The following is a 14,435-nucleotide window of genomic DNA, read 5'->3' on the forward strand; positions in this document are numbered from 1 at the left end:
TTTGCATGCATGTCTGGGAAAAAAAAGTAGATGACATAAATCGCATGCATAATCTCAGGAGACAATCATTTTAAATCTTAATTGGCTGCCTTTTAAATATCATTTAAGGTCTCGTTTTCTCTGCCTCTCTCTCTCTAGTTAAGAAGGTGTTGTGTCAAAGTCTATTACCTTGCTGGACGTCTCGCCTCTAAGTTTTTTTAAAAAAATAGAACCATCAGCAGAGGTTTGAGAGGTCGATAAAGCTTTTAGATTTGGAGATGTTTTCAGGGAGCCCATTTCCTGCGGCTAAGAGTTGTTAATGGAGCTTAAGGAATTATCTTATGACTCGGGCTGGGAGAGCCGTATATTTCTTTGCTCCTGTTCCCTTGTCGAGGCTGAATATGCTCCTGTCAAACTCGCTTAATGAAAAGTAACGCGTCGCTGATTACAGTTTTATTTGGGCTCTATGTAAAAAGCACTGTTAATTTAGCATCCCCTCCTTTGTGTGTTTGAATTTGCCATGGCTGAATGATTTAGAGTCTCTCAGTTTCAAGACGTTTCTCTATGATTTTTTTCCCCTCCTCCTTCTTTCTCAGTCTGCCTTTATATTTCTGCTTTGTACAGACATACGAGCTGCACGGCTTTCCCTTTCAGCCCTGCAGCTTCCTCTAAAGCAGCAGAACCTGATCTTTGACTTGTGCTATTGAATCAAATGGCAAAATTAATTTCTCACACTCTTTTGTCCATATTAAAAAAAAAAATCAAAACAACCAAACAACAAGAACCCCAACCCTTTTGAAAGACTTCTGCATTTCATGGCTGATCTAAATCAAAAGGTTTGTGTATTAAAGCAAGAAACTTTTTGCCTCCCCCTTAACTGGCACGATCTCCTCTCAGGATGGGCAATGTTTTGGTGTGAGCACACACAGATTTACCAGACCCGAGATACAGCCTGTTCCCTGGTCCGGAGAGCCCGGCTCTTGTTATACAGCAGTCATAAACTTACTCAAACTTGTTTTATAACAACAATAACATGAAAATGAAGGGATAAAGTGTTGATCTGCTTTTCTTTGGGCTTCTGGTATTTCAGTGCGCCTGTGTTTTGCCCACAGTGTTATCACCTTCTTTTTAAGTCCGGAGGAGGGAAGGAGAGGGGGGGAAGAGGGAGAGTGTTGCCTCCCAAACAGCGGGATGTCCGAACTGAATCCTGCACCCAGCCAAATCCGGCCAGCAATGACTTGTAAAATAACTTTTGTGGCTTGCGGGGTCACCCGCCGAGAGCCAGCCCAGGGAGGCCGGCGCTCCTCAAAGTCAGGGAGCTTTTCAGGCTGAGAGGCATTTTTGGCTGCTCGGTGGACGAGACCTCTCCTTGCAGGCAGACACACAGAACCCACACACACACTCGGCTGTCGCTGCGTTAGGAGAAAAAATGGAGTTCCCTTCCACTCCACAGAGCCTCTGTCGCATGGAAACCGAAGCCCACCGGGAGCCCCGTGTCCCCTCCAGGCCCTGCACATCCAGCAAGGCTGGCACAGGCAAACCTCCCCGCTTTAACACCACCCGCGCAGCACTCTGAGGGGTTTGTGCCCCATCCCGCTTAGCTCTACCAATGGTTTGAGGGCAGCCCGAACGCTCGCCTTCCTCCCCTTCCCTCTCCCTCATCCCCGTCTCTTTAGTTTGGCTGAAAATAATTTGCTTTGTCTAAAGGGTTTCAGAGGCAAAGCTCGCCGGCCGCCCCGGCTGCATTAAAATTCCTGCCGGCCCAGCCTTTAGCTCAGATCGCGGCTCCCCCGAGACTCCACTTTCGCTATTACTGTCAAGTACCCTTGACTCTTTATTTTTGCCCTTTTATCTATTACAACTAATTCGAGTTCTTTTGCCCTTTTCAGTTTAAGACGTGGGCTTTCTGTAAAGCCTCCCCCTGCCACCGAGCTCTCCGGGTGCAGAGCCTTTAGAAATTGAGGGGTTTACTGTCAAAATGAAAATTTCACTTCAAATTATCTCGGCTGATGCACGTTTTCCAGGCCGGGGGCTCCTGTCTGAGCCTTTTGACAGCCAGATCAGCAGAGGGGTTCAGTGATCTCGATAATATCATCCAAGAGAGCGAAAGTCAATACAATGACAGGGAATATGACTGGATACAATCCAATTACGGCTGCTCGCAGAGAGGGGAAGGGTTTGATCTGATCTCCGCACCTGGATTCCTTTATTCAGTCCTTGCACTAACAGGTCTCGCTAGAAACTTCGCAGGCTGGAGTATGTTATATTTTGGCTGAGTGTTTTCTCGGTTGCGTTTATAGTTGTCTTTGATTATTTCCCCCCTTTATTGCAATCTTATTTATTTATTGTGAAGAGGGGCGGACCGACCGGGAGCCGCTGGGATGGGATGGGCGAGAATGCTGGGGGGCAAGGAAAGTTCTTCTGCGTGTGCCGATGTCAGTTTGGTCCTTCGGGTGCTCTCGGTTCATCGCCGCGCCGGGCGCCGAGGCTCAGGGGTTTTAGGCCGGCCCGGGTAAGCAGGGATCTATTGTTGCCTCGCAGTTTCTTTTCCAGCACTTCTCCCTGCCTCCCGGTCCGGGGATCCGTAAAGTTTGTTCCCATTCCGGGGAAGGAAAGGAAATCTTTTAAGCGCCTGTTATCTAAGCGGTAAATTGGCTGCGAGTACTCCTGAATCGCACGTCGAGAGCGCTCTTCCTCCCTCTCTCTTTTTGTTGGCTGCACTCTATTTAATGTCAAAACGGTAAAGCATCTGTACTGAAGTGCTGAAATATTCATGGCGGATCAGCGATTCTCCGCACTGGCAGAGGAGCTGGAAAGCTAAAACGGTTCTTTAAAAGATCAAATTTTCCATGTGAATCAATTGCTCCGCGCACGGCGGAGGCGACGCCGCGGCAGAGCCCGGCCCTTGGGGGCCGACCCCCGCCCGCCCGCAGCTCGGGAAGGAGGGGAGGGGGAAGCGAGGGATGCTCCCGCCCCGCCCGGCCTCGGCGGGCAGCCGGACCCCCGCTGCCGGCCCGGGAGGCGGCCGGGGCCCGGCGCTGAGCGCAGCCTCGGAGCGCAGCCCAGCATCCCTCCTGTGCGCAGCCCAGCATCCCCGGGCTCCGTCCTCAGTCCCGCGGCCGCGCTGTCCCGAGCCTCTCCTCCCCTCTCCCGGCAGCCTGTTGACAGTCCTTGGAATTACCGGGATCGGCTCCGAGGCGGAATTTGAAACATAGAAGTTGTTTGTTGCCCAATGTAAAACGCCACCACTTGTGTTACCTCTGAAACAGACAATTTATTGGAGTGAGCATACCCTTTAACATATTTTTTTTTTGTCAAGATAAATTTGTGCAGTAGGTGTAAACTTAGTAGAAGTGCTGTTTGTGAATTATATGCTAACAAGGAAATCAGGAGGAAAAACTCTCGAAAAGTCTTTACAACTAATGTCGGCATGCCTTAAATTAAATCTGAATTAAAATTTCCCGTTTGTAAACTTTCGGATGTAAACTTTTTAAGTAGGTCTACACTATAGTACGTGCTTTTTGGACATGGAATTAAATAACTTTCACGACATTGATCCCTTAAAGTCGCAGCCAGGAGAAAATGTTCAGAACAGCAATGAGCAAAGTCTTTCCGTTGAACTGAGCAAACTGAACTTTAAATCCTCGTTTATGTTGTTTGTGTTAAAAAAAAAAAAGGAAGAAAAAGTTTTTATATTTAAATTTAAACTCTTGCAAGTCTCTCTTCAGTGTAGCTGACTCTTCAAGCGTTAGAAAGTCTTTTGCCCCTCGGCGGGCCTGTTAGGAACAAAACATTTTGCTTCCTGATTTGGGAAACGCCAGAAACTCTTTGTTTGAGTCATGGTGGGCCAGGTTTGAGAGCTGCCCCTTGAGCACATTGGCGCCGTTCCCCACCGCGCGTCCCAAGGCGCCCGTTTCCAGAATGGCTCCTTTGGTGGTAGCCCAGGAAACTGTTGTGTTGCTCAGGGCTTGGTTTAAAGTACTGTGCCTGAACAAGGGGTCGTGAAACACCCCGTCCACCCAGTTCCTGAGGTTGGTGACCGGCGAATCCTGGTGCCTGTCCATGACGCTGACCGGGGCGGGAGCGGCGGCGGCGGCCGAGCCCCCGGGCCGTTTCAGCATGCAGGAGGGGTACTCGGCCTGGTTGAGGGAGGTGGCGGTGTGCGCCAGGGACCAAATCCTGGGCTTCGCCTCCAGCAGCTGCTGCCCCTGCTGGAAGCACATCTTGGACTCGCAGCCGCGCTGCCGGGCGCCCAGCGGGTCGGGGCCGCACTCCTCCGCCGCCGTCTTCAGGCAGCTCCGCGCCCGCTCTGCCGCCCCCTCCTCCTCCTCCTCCTCCTCCGCGGCGGCGGCGGGCGGCGGCATCTTGGCGGGGAGCTCGGCGGGCCGCGGCGGGAGACTGCCGCCCGGGAGCGGGAGAGGATGCGGGTGCGGGAAGGGCCGCCGCAGCTCGCACTCCGAGCTCTCCGACTCGGCGGCGTCCAAGTCCTCCAGGTCGCTGAGCACCAGCTCCTTCTCCTCCTTGCCCGTGGGTTCTGCGGGGCGGGGGCGGGGGAAGGGACAGCAAAAAGAAGACACACGGTCACTGTCGGCGCCGCACTGCCCCGCGGCCGCCCCCACCAGCGAGGCCCGCGGCCGCCCCCACCAGCGAGGCCCGCCCCGGGGGCGAGCTGCCGGCCGAGCCCCCGCGGCCGCACCGCTAAGTGCCTGGTTTTAGCAGGGTACCCTCGGCTTTCCCGCTCTTCATCGCCTCTTCCTGCGAACCCTCCTCCTCCTCCTCCTCCTCCTCCTCGTAGGGCCGCTTCTCGTCAGAGCACTTGTTCCGCGGCGGCCAGGTCATCTTGTTCTCCTTCTTGAGCCGCCGGCGGGCGTTGGCGAACCAGGTGGAGACCTGGGTGAGGGTCATCTTGGTGATGATGGCCAGCATGATCTTCTCGCCCTTGGTGGGGTAGGGGTTCTTGCGGTGCTCCTGCAGCCAGGCCTTCAGCGTGCTGGTCGTCTCTCGGGTGGCGTTTTTCCTCCGCGTCCCGCCGTCCATCGTCCCGTACCTGCGGGCACAGGGGAGCCCCCGGGATGTGACAGCTCGCTGTCGCCCCCCGCGCACCTGCCCAGAGCCCCGGCCCCGCCGCTTGCCTGCGGCACCCCCAGGAGGGCAGCTGGACCGGACAGGGGGGAGATGGATGAGGACAGCTCGGTTTTAAGAGGGATGAGGACAGCTCAGCTTTATGTGGGAGACCAGCCTAGAAAATTCAGCAAGAAGGAAGGGTTCAGCCAGCAGCAGCCACGGGCAGTGCAAATTTCCACTCTGCCTTGGTGGTGGTGGCGGAAAGAGGGAAGGAATAGTCTGCTTTTATTTGCTTTAAAGTCAATGTCAACATTTCGGGCAGCAGAAAAATCCTAGCAGCTTGCGAACTCACAGAAATACCACTTTCCTCTCGTTTTATTAGTCTTCCCCAAACAAAATTCATCGGGGTGACCCCGGGGTGTAAGTGTTAATAGAAATATATTTCCTCTTACTCCTTTTATTAGTAATCTCCTCTACCCTTTTGTTCCTGAAATTGTAGGAACCTAACGCAGATGACACTGGGCTGCGACTGAATATTTAATGCACATCCTCCAGGAAAGGTCACGGGCGCCCAATGGGCCTCTGAGCTGGGAGCGGTGTGTAAGGGGGTTTGCGCTGCTTTAAAACTAATAAATATACACGGGATGCCCAAGCCTGACTCCGCGCACGGAAAGATAATTACCGCCCCGGTTAAGAGGGATTGCCCCCCGCGCTACCGCCCGCCCGGGGGGCGGAGGACCCCGCGTGGGTGCGGGAAAGGGGAGGCGACACGGCTGGGGCCGGGAGATGCTGGGCGGCGAGCGGGCAGGCTGGCGGGGCGGGGCGGGGATGGCGGGAGGGGGTGGCGGGGCCGGGGGGCAGCGAGCGGGGCCGGGCCGGGCTGGGCACGGCGCTTACCTGTCGTACTGGTACTGGCTGAGGGTGTGATCGTAGGGGTAGTAGGCAGCCGCGGGGGCGATGCCCGCATGCGCAGAGCCGCTCCCGTCCTTCGCCTCCAAACTGTTCTGCAAGAGACGTCGCCCGCCGCCCTCAGGCCCCGCCGCCCTCAGGCCCCGGCACCGGCACAGCCCGGACCGCGCCCGGCACCGCCACCTGGCACCGCCGCCCTCAGCCCCCGGCACCCCTGCCCGGCTCCCCCGCCCCGCGGCCCGACCGGACCTTCGCGGGGGCCCCTCGGCCGCGGCGCCCAGCGACATCAATAGGGACGTTAACTCGCGCTGTTACGGTGCAAGGGGGGGGGGAAAGAGGGAAAGAAAAAAAAAGGAAAAGAAAAAAAAGGCTGTGTGGGAAGATCGCATCTTTTTTTTTTTTTTTTTTTTTTTTTTTCCAAGCCTGGGTATGGGTCGCCCTGAACTGTCCGCCCGGACGGGCCCTCGGCAGCTCGTCAGGCGCGACTTTTAATTGCGTTACCGTGAGGGGCGAGCGCCGGGCAGGCGCAGCTGCTGACGGCGGGGCTGGGCCCGCGGCGCGGCGGGGCGCAGGAGAAGCGCCCGGGGCTGCCCCCGCCCAGGGAGGGGGTCCCGCCGAGCCACCCCCGGGGCACGGCAGGAAGGGGGGGAGCGAACATCCCCCGGGCGGCTTACCAGGGAGTAGAAGGCGGGAGCCTCGGTCCCGTAGGTCACGTAGTTTCCATAGCCCTGGGGCCCGGCGTAGGGCCCGCCGTAGACGCCCAGGGCGGCGGCGGAGTTGAGCTCGTGGCGGGCGGTGGCGAGCAGGCGGCTCTCGTACACCGGGCAGTACACGGGCGTCTGCGCCGAGGCGGCCGCCCCCGTCTCCGCCAGCGTGCGGCTGCTGGACTCGCAGCAGGTCGTCAGGGAGTTGGTGCTCATCAGGAACTGCAGGGAAAGAGAGCGGCGCTGAGGGCGGCCTGGGGGGAACTTCCCAAAGTGCAACCAAGTTTGGGGTCGATTGCTTTCAGATTGTGTGGGTTTGGTGGGGTTTTGTTTGGGTTCGGTTTGGTTTTGGGTTGTTTTTTCCCCAAATCAGGTCGTATCTTTGGGGTGTCGCCCGCCCTCCTGCCTCCTCTGGAGTATTTTACTTCAATCGTGATAGCAACGCTCTGCAGAAGCGCAGAGGTGCAAGTATTTTATCAGTTTTTTAGAACGACTCCACAACAACAACAACAACCAAACGCCCCGTGACTGTGGATGTTTAATCCTCTATAATACATTCCTCAGGCCCTCTGCATTTAAAAGCTAACTTTTCCTGGGGTGTTTTCACAAGACTGGGGTTTACACCGTTTTCTCCTCTTGCAGCACAATGATCCCCATCTGCGTTTTTAAACCCTTTTTTTCGAAGTCATTCATGCATATTTATTTTGACTGCAGATTTGTAGCAGCCACGCACGCATCTGTTATTAACCTGCTGGTTTAGAATATCCCATTCTTTTTCTACGAGCCGGACCTCTGTACATCCATGTTTAATTGATAAACTGTGAATTTAATCGTGAAAGAAAAAAAATAACGGGGGGGGGGGGGGGCGAGGTGCGGGTGGGGGTTGGGGATCTCTAGTTCCCCTTCTCACCTCTCTCATCTCTGTAATCATCTCCCACGCGTCTTTATCACCCCCAAACACCCTGAATCCCGCGTGTTTCATCCCATTTTAAAACTGGTGCCCGACACAGAACTTGGGCGCCTTGTAAAGCTGCGGAGCAGCATCTGCTTTGCCGCTACCGCAGGCGGAGAGGATCCCTGCCGCCCTCATCCCGGACGGAAGGCATCGATAAGGACTGAAATTCAATCAATTAACGTTGGTAGGCAAAAAGTCTTACCTGGGGTGCAGAGGAGTAAGGGTAGCCAAACTGAGGATAGGACATGGTACAGAGGCTCCCAATTATCTAGAAACAAGGCGAGGCGTCTGATCTGCACGCTACTGCAGCCTGGCTCTGCTCTGTTGTACCAATTGATTGGTAACCACAGGTCCCTAGATGCTTATAGGACGAAGCAGAAAACCACATTTAATTTATTTACATGAAAACTTAAACTTTTTTTTTTTCTTTTTAAATATGTACGGCGATTTTAGCACCTTCCCCGCTACAGCTACGACACAGAAATAATTGTTACATGTAGGCTCCAAGGCTGGCAGACGTGACGGCAAAAACAAATACTTTGCACCCACGGAAAAATACAAGGTGGGAAGAAGAAAAGTGATACAAATGCATCAGCTCACAAGCACGTTGTTTTAAAAGAGCCGAGTCTCTGACGTCACGCAAAACCTACTCAAATTAATCTGCCTGTAAGTTTAACACTCATTTTCGGGAATCTTTCCCCTGGCATGGAAAACAGACTCTCCAGCATCGCCTTCAGCCTGCCTAACAGCGGAGAAAAGTTTGGGAAGCTCTTCGGCAGCGGCAACGCCTGCTTGCAACACATATATTTCTGCGGGCAAGGGAAGGAAATGGATGTTTTTAATCTGAAGGATCAATGTTGTATCAGCTATTTTCCCCACCCTCCTTAGTCTCTGAAAGGCTAGTAAGCACTTTTAATTAGAAATTAATTAATGAGCAGCTGCTTCTTCCCACCCCACAGAAATAATTAGTCTCAATTACAAACAAGACATATGAAGGGACACACGACTGAGTCTTCATTTAAGATTTAATCAACAGTTAAAATTAGCGCTAACGCTGACAATAAAGCACATGATAAGCAAGCCTCCTTTTCTTTTCGGCTTTTATTCCAGGCGTGTGATTACAGGTAGAAAACCCTACAAGCGTCTTCGGGGGAATGATGGAAAAGATGTGACTTTTCACGTTTAAAAGACTTTGATCCCATCTCTAACTTCCAACACGCCTTCCTTCCCACCCATCCCACGGCTGCCATCAGCCTCCCTACCCTCTGGGGGTCTGGGACCCCCCTACACGAGCAGGCAGCGATCCCCCCCTGCCGCAGGCTCGGAGGGAGCGGGCCAGGGGCGAAGGTGCTGGCAGCCCCAGCGCCTCTCCCCGACGGCCGGTGCCACCGAGGCAGGGCGAGCAGGCAGCCCCCGGCTGGACGGAGGAGGCGGAGGAGGCATCTCCGAGGCTGAAGCTGCGCTGCTGGTGCAGCCGAACGCTGCTCCATGGTGTGCAGACTTGCTCAGAGAGATTCCTGGGTTCAGACATGTGAATAGCCCCAGGGTCACACTCTAATTAATGATGATATTCTCTTCTTCTCCCCAGCTGGAAGACTGCCTCCCAGAAACGAATCTGCCCACACTGACAGCTCGATTGAGGGTGATTGATGACTATCTGGAGACCACAGTACACATAATATAATATCTGCTGCGTAATTGCTTTAATTTACAGATGAAAATACTAGTCCTCAGATCGAGTTAGACTACAACGAGAGGCGTTTTATGGCGCTTTAGAGTGTTTGCAAATAAAAGATATCAGATACAGTACATGCAAATTATCCTGACAGCTCAGTATCTGTAGCCGGGAGAAACGTATAAAGAAAGGGAATCAAATGACATAAATAATCGGTTTGGAATTCTGTATTGATTTTTGGATGGGAAGAAAGAGCTTTTTCTTTCCTCACCTGAAATGCGAATTCCTTTTTATTTCTGAGAATATTAATAACTTTGCCATTGGGTTTCTTTTATAGAAGAGCTTCTCTATCCCTCCTCCTGCACTATATCCCGGTGCTGCCAAGGTATAATCATACTTTTCAGCCACTCTTTACCAGCAGCTTCCTTCTGGTGCGGAGTGCTGATGGACCATTGCATTGTTTGGGAAGACACCCAGTGTTTACACAATGGTCTGCACGCAGCGTTCCGTGCTGCTCCCTCTGCCTCCTGTGCCCATTGCGCTGGGGGATGTTTGTTTAAGCTTCGGAATAAAACTCACTGGTGCTAGGGAAGAAAATAGTTGCACTTATCTCAAGAGCGGCTCGGTGTAAAGCACTATAATTAGCTGGGAGATCTGGAGAACTGCCTGAAGAAGTCCTCCCAGTTTTCCAGGCTACAGTTTGGGAAATGTCCTGGAGTTGTGGGTTTTTTGGTGTTTTTGGTTTTTATTTATTTTTTTTTTCCACTGCAGATGTCAACTCCGCAGTGGCCCACAGTGCACTACAGGTTTTGATATTTAGATGAGTCTATTAAACTTTAAAATACAAGGAGAAATTCAATATTTATAGTCCTTGTCTATTTATATATCACAGTTGTCTTTCACTGCGCCATGCAAATACTCTGGTGCCCATTTTTGCACTGAACTTTCCTGTATTAATCATGATAATTATTTGTCATTTTTCTTTGCAGCTTGCCTGCTCTATTACTTTACCCCCGGTCAGCTTTGTGTCAGTTCCAATCTGTATTCCCTAGAAAGCAGTCATTAAAAAACCCCCACCAAAACAAACAAACAAAAAGAAAAAGCGACAAAAAAACTTAATAACCTTAAATGCTGAAAGCTGACATTACATCCTCCCCCAATGCTGATGTCTTGTTTCACTTACAGTCTACAAATGGCCCTTTGTTGATAAGAAACTCTACACAATTATATTTCATCTTGAATTTTTGGTGCCAGAGCACAAACATGCATTAAGCCCCACAATGATTTAAAATAACCTTTGTGGTTCTTGCACATAAACAAGGTAACACTGTTCAAATCCAAGCAAAGACGCTTAATGCTGTGGGCTATATCCTTAAGCATTTGGAAAATGCAAGTCTTTGCTGTGCAATAAAAATTGATCCTCGTCAAAGCCCCTTTCCTGTACAATGCAGTTAACAGCTTTTGAGAAAGAAACACACACAGCTTTCTCCAAAGTTTGAGCAAGGAAACCCATCACGATCAATAGGAAACGCTGGAGAGTTCCTCTCTGGTCAGAACCAGCCTGCACACTCAGGCGAGCAGGTATTTCCCATCCAAAGCCCAACCAGGTCTCTCTCCCAGGGTTATGAGCTTTTCCTCTGAGTACCTGGAGCCAATGCTCATACAAGTTTTATTGTAAAAACATGGAATGAGAATGAAAGAGTGTGATGCTGAAACAGGCCACAGCAGGTAAAACAGAACCTCTTCAGGACTCAGGCTTTGATGGACGTCTTCAGGGACATGATCTAGAGGCAGTTAATGCAGCTACACTTACTATCTGCATTTTCATCGCCTTCTCTTTTGGAGGGGTTATTGCCACTCCTGGAAATATTTCAGCAACGGAATTTGCTTATGGGCTAAACAGACTTTAGCGAGCTCTTCCAGTCGAGTTTGCTTTGTTTTCATGCTACAGACTTAAAGCAACATTGACACCACCTGATAAATGCTGTGAAGATCTACGTGTTGCCCATTTGGATTCTAACAAAGAACCGTGGGCAGCCTACAATATTTTAAAGTGGGTTAGCTCCCCTAAACTTGCTATTGGCAGTAACTATGATTGCTTTTTTTCCCTGAGCCAATTTGAGGTGTTATTGCACCTCCTGCACTCTGAATCGAGGAGGCAATGCTTCTGACTTGCACAAACCCATGCCATGGCTTGGGATTGGCAGAGCCATGATGACCAACAGAACAGTTGCATAAGAAGGCACTGCTAATTAATTTACTCAGTTTACAACTACATGTAAAATCAGTTTGTTCAAAGCTATCCATTTGAATGCTTTCATTTTGTAAGTCTTCAATCCTCTTGGCAAACAATCTAGATTAAAGCAGAAAGGCCTCACATGCTCATTCTGTTCTTTGTATTTATTAACTTTTCACACTTAAGAGCTAGAGCCCCCATTCTCATTCTCTCTCTCTCTACAAGCGCGCACACACACACGTGCACACACACACACACACACAAAACTTTTCAGCAAGAGAAGTAAATGCTGCGACCTGGGCAGCTGCTCTATGGCTGTAGATGGACCCTACAACATGCTCACATTTACCTGCTCAGTGCACAGCATTGCAACTACGCCTTCACTAGCAAAGCAAGATTGTATAAGACTTCCTTTCCCAGCTCCTGTACCCCCAGTGCTGCAGATCCGCAGGCATTTAGACACCACCACCTTCGAGCTCTCTGGCAGCCAACAGCTTCAACTTACTTCCCTGCAAAGGTAAAACTTTCCTGCTTGCAAGGTCAAATTCTGTTTTTTAAAGTTCGCCTTAAAATCCAGAAAGTTTGTCTCAGTACCTTACCTTAGTGCTCGCTGAATATCATATCCATAACCCCTTCCCAAGAAATAACACACGCATGTTAAAATACATTTACCCTCTGTCCTAGGTAAAGATTGCACAAAGCCAAATGATTCATCACGGATAGTTTCTCTTCCCTCCAGCAGTTCGGTTTCAGCTGCCTTGCTGCTAAAGCAGGCTCCGAAGGAGAAGGGGGGCAGGGGAGGGGGGGTGAGCCCCACCGCTCCCCTCCACCCCCGCTCCCATAGAGACACAAACACACACACACACACTCACAGGCATCACCACCAAAGGAAGAAATTTTTTACCTGCGATCACGCCAGGCTTCGGCTAAAACCTGGTAGCGATGGCTGTGCCATGGCAGGGCTTGTCTCCTCTGGTGAGCGCTGGCTGGCGCGGCGGGGAGCTGCGGGGAGCTAACGCAGACATGTCTCAGTGCGCGGTACCTGCGCGGCGCGGCGCGGCACGGAGCCTTCGGTCCCCAGGCGCCGCCGCCACTTCACTAACCCCCTGCACCAGAGTGACGCTCAAGTGAATAGTTCCACTGATCACACTCTTTCCTACTGATTAACACTTTCCAACGCGACCAGGCATTCCACTTCCAACTTTTCCCGTTTTAAAACAGAAGCAGCCAGCGCCGCTTGCTTCCGCGGGTTATAAACGCCGTCTGGGGCGTGGGGGACACCATAATTAATAGCAGGTTAGTAAAATTAGTGCTGCCACTCCAATTGTTGTCCTTGTTGCCAACAATAATTGCATTGATTCTGGAAGGACACGAATGTCCTCCATTTAACCTAATGATCTGCGGGTTGCACACGCTGTACGGCAGCCGTGGCGGTGATTAACTGCGCGCACCTCCAAACTATCATTTATCTCCGCGAGTCACGACTGAAAGGCGCTAAACTTACAGGCAACTCTCCCTGCCTCTCTCGCCGTCTTTGTTTCCCTCCCGCTGGAGGAGGCGGGCTGGGACGTCGGCGTAGCCCTGCGCACAGGAGACGGGCACCTGTACCTGTCCCCGCGGCCGCCTCGGCCTTATTCATAGCCCGGGGGCAGCGCGGCGGAGCCGGGCAACGCGGAGCTGCCGGGGTCTGCCTGGCCCAGCCGCGGGGAGGGGGCAGGGGGGCGGCGCGGCACCGGGGACCCGCTCCCTGCAGCGCCCCCGAGGCGGGCTGCGCCGCCCTGCCCGCCCTGCCAGCCCCGCAGAGGCTGCCCGGGCACCGGGGGCTCCCTCCGGGCGGAGCTGGGGGCGGCCGAGCGGGTAGCGGGGACAGAGGCCGGCGGCAGCCGAAAGCAGGTCGGGGCAGGAGCGCTTGTTCCCGCTTGTCCACTCCGTCCTGCTGAGCCCGTCCCTGCGTCCGGCCGTCCGTCCCGCCCGGCCTCAGCCCGGGGCTGCCGCTCTCTCCCGAGGAGAAGTTACACGGGCCCGAGGCTGGGCGAACGGGCAGCGAGCTCCCAGTCCGAAACGCCTTTGCCGGCGCGCAGCCTCCCGCCACCCTCTGTCAGTGCCGGGCTCCGGTGTCCGGGACCGCGGGATCCCCCCGGGAGCACGTGCATGACAAGTTCCACCGCACGCCCCGTACTTTCTTTTCTTAATTGTTTGTTCAGCAGGAAAAGGGACAAATCGGGATTGACAGAAGGGGGAGGAGGGATCAATATCATTCCTGTTTAAAGGCGTGAGCCTGGGTAGACGTCTCAATAAGACAGAGGAGGAGAAAAAGAGAGTATTATATCCTACCTAATTAAGCGAAGACAAAGAGGTGTGGGGAGAAAGGTTCAGCAGAGGTGGGGTGGCAATAGGAATTTTTAATCCGGTGTCTTCCCACAGTAACCACCAAGGCTGAACAGTAACGTTAATAGGGAACATCTGTACATCGACAGATTTATTCTTGCCAGGGCTCTTTCACGCCTGTGTCATTTGCATGGCCCCGTGCTCGTAATGTTCGACACGCGCCGCACCTTGTAGTGCAGTGACAAGGTAAATCTGATGAATGCTGAAACCGGGAAATCCTCTTCTCTTTCCCCTTTCTCCCTCCTCGGACTGCCCTTGCAGCTTTAAATGTGGGGAAACCACACGGAGAAAGAAAAGGTGAGCCTTCTCCCCATCTGCGCTTGTAAACAGAAAGCCAATCATGCCACGAGCCTTTGCATTTTAAAGCGAAGTAACAAACCCACAGCGACGTGGATGCCTCGGTTGCCCGCCCGGGGCTGCCTCCCCTCCGGCGGGACGAGGGCTCTGCCATGCCCCCGGGAGCGCAGGAGCCCTGTGCGCCGTCCCTGTCCCGGCCCTGCTGCTCTGGACTTTCCCTCCCGTGCC

At 52.8% G+C, this 14,435-nt stretch overlaps 1 protein-coding gene across 3 annotated transcripts; it reads right to left on the reverse strand.

The window, feature by feature from the left end:
• Positions 1–1,678: 1,678 nt before the first annotated feature.
• Positions 1,679–13,674, reverse strand: LOC113458710 (iroquois-class homeodomain protein IRX-4). Of its 3 annotated transcripts, none has more exons than XM_074546865.1 (7): positions 13,027–13,674; positions 12,427–12,534; positions 7,814–7,972; positions 6,627–6,878; positions 5,941–6,047; positions 4,704–5,026; positions 1,679–4,513 (listed from the first exon to the last, which is right to left on the reverse strand). In XM_074546865.1, the coding sequence occupies exons 3-7, from the start codon at positions 7,856–7,858 to the stop codon at positions 3,759–3,761; spliced, it is 1,482 nt and encodes a 493-aa protein (XP_074402966.1). In that variant the 5' UTR covers positions 7,859–7,972; positions 12,427–12,534; positions 13,027–13,674; the 3' UTR covers positions 1,679–3,758. The 3 variants fall into 3 exon arrangements, with proteins under 3 accessions (XP_074402966.1, XP_074402977.1, XP_074402984.1); XM_074546876.1 differs by having other exon boundaries at positions 12,427–12,628; XM_074546883.1 differs by having other exon boundaries at positions 12,195–13,674.
• Between the last annotated feature and the right edge of the window lie 761 nt (positions 13,675–14,435).

This window comes from Zonotrichia albicollis, chromosome 1, assembly GCF_047830755.1.
Source record: "Zonotrichia albicollis isolate bZonAlb1 chromosome 1, bZonAlb1.hap1, whole genome shotgun sequence".
In the NCBI taxonomy this organism is placed as follows: Eukaryota; Metazoa; Chordata; class Aves; order Passeriformes; family Passerellidae; genus Zonotrichia; species Zonotrichia albicollis.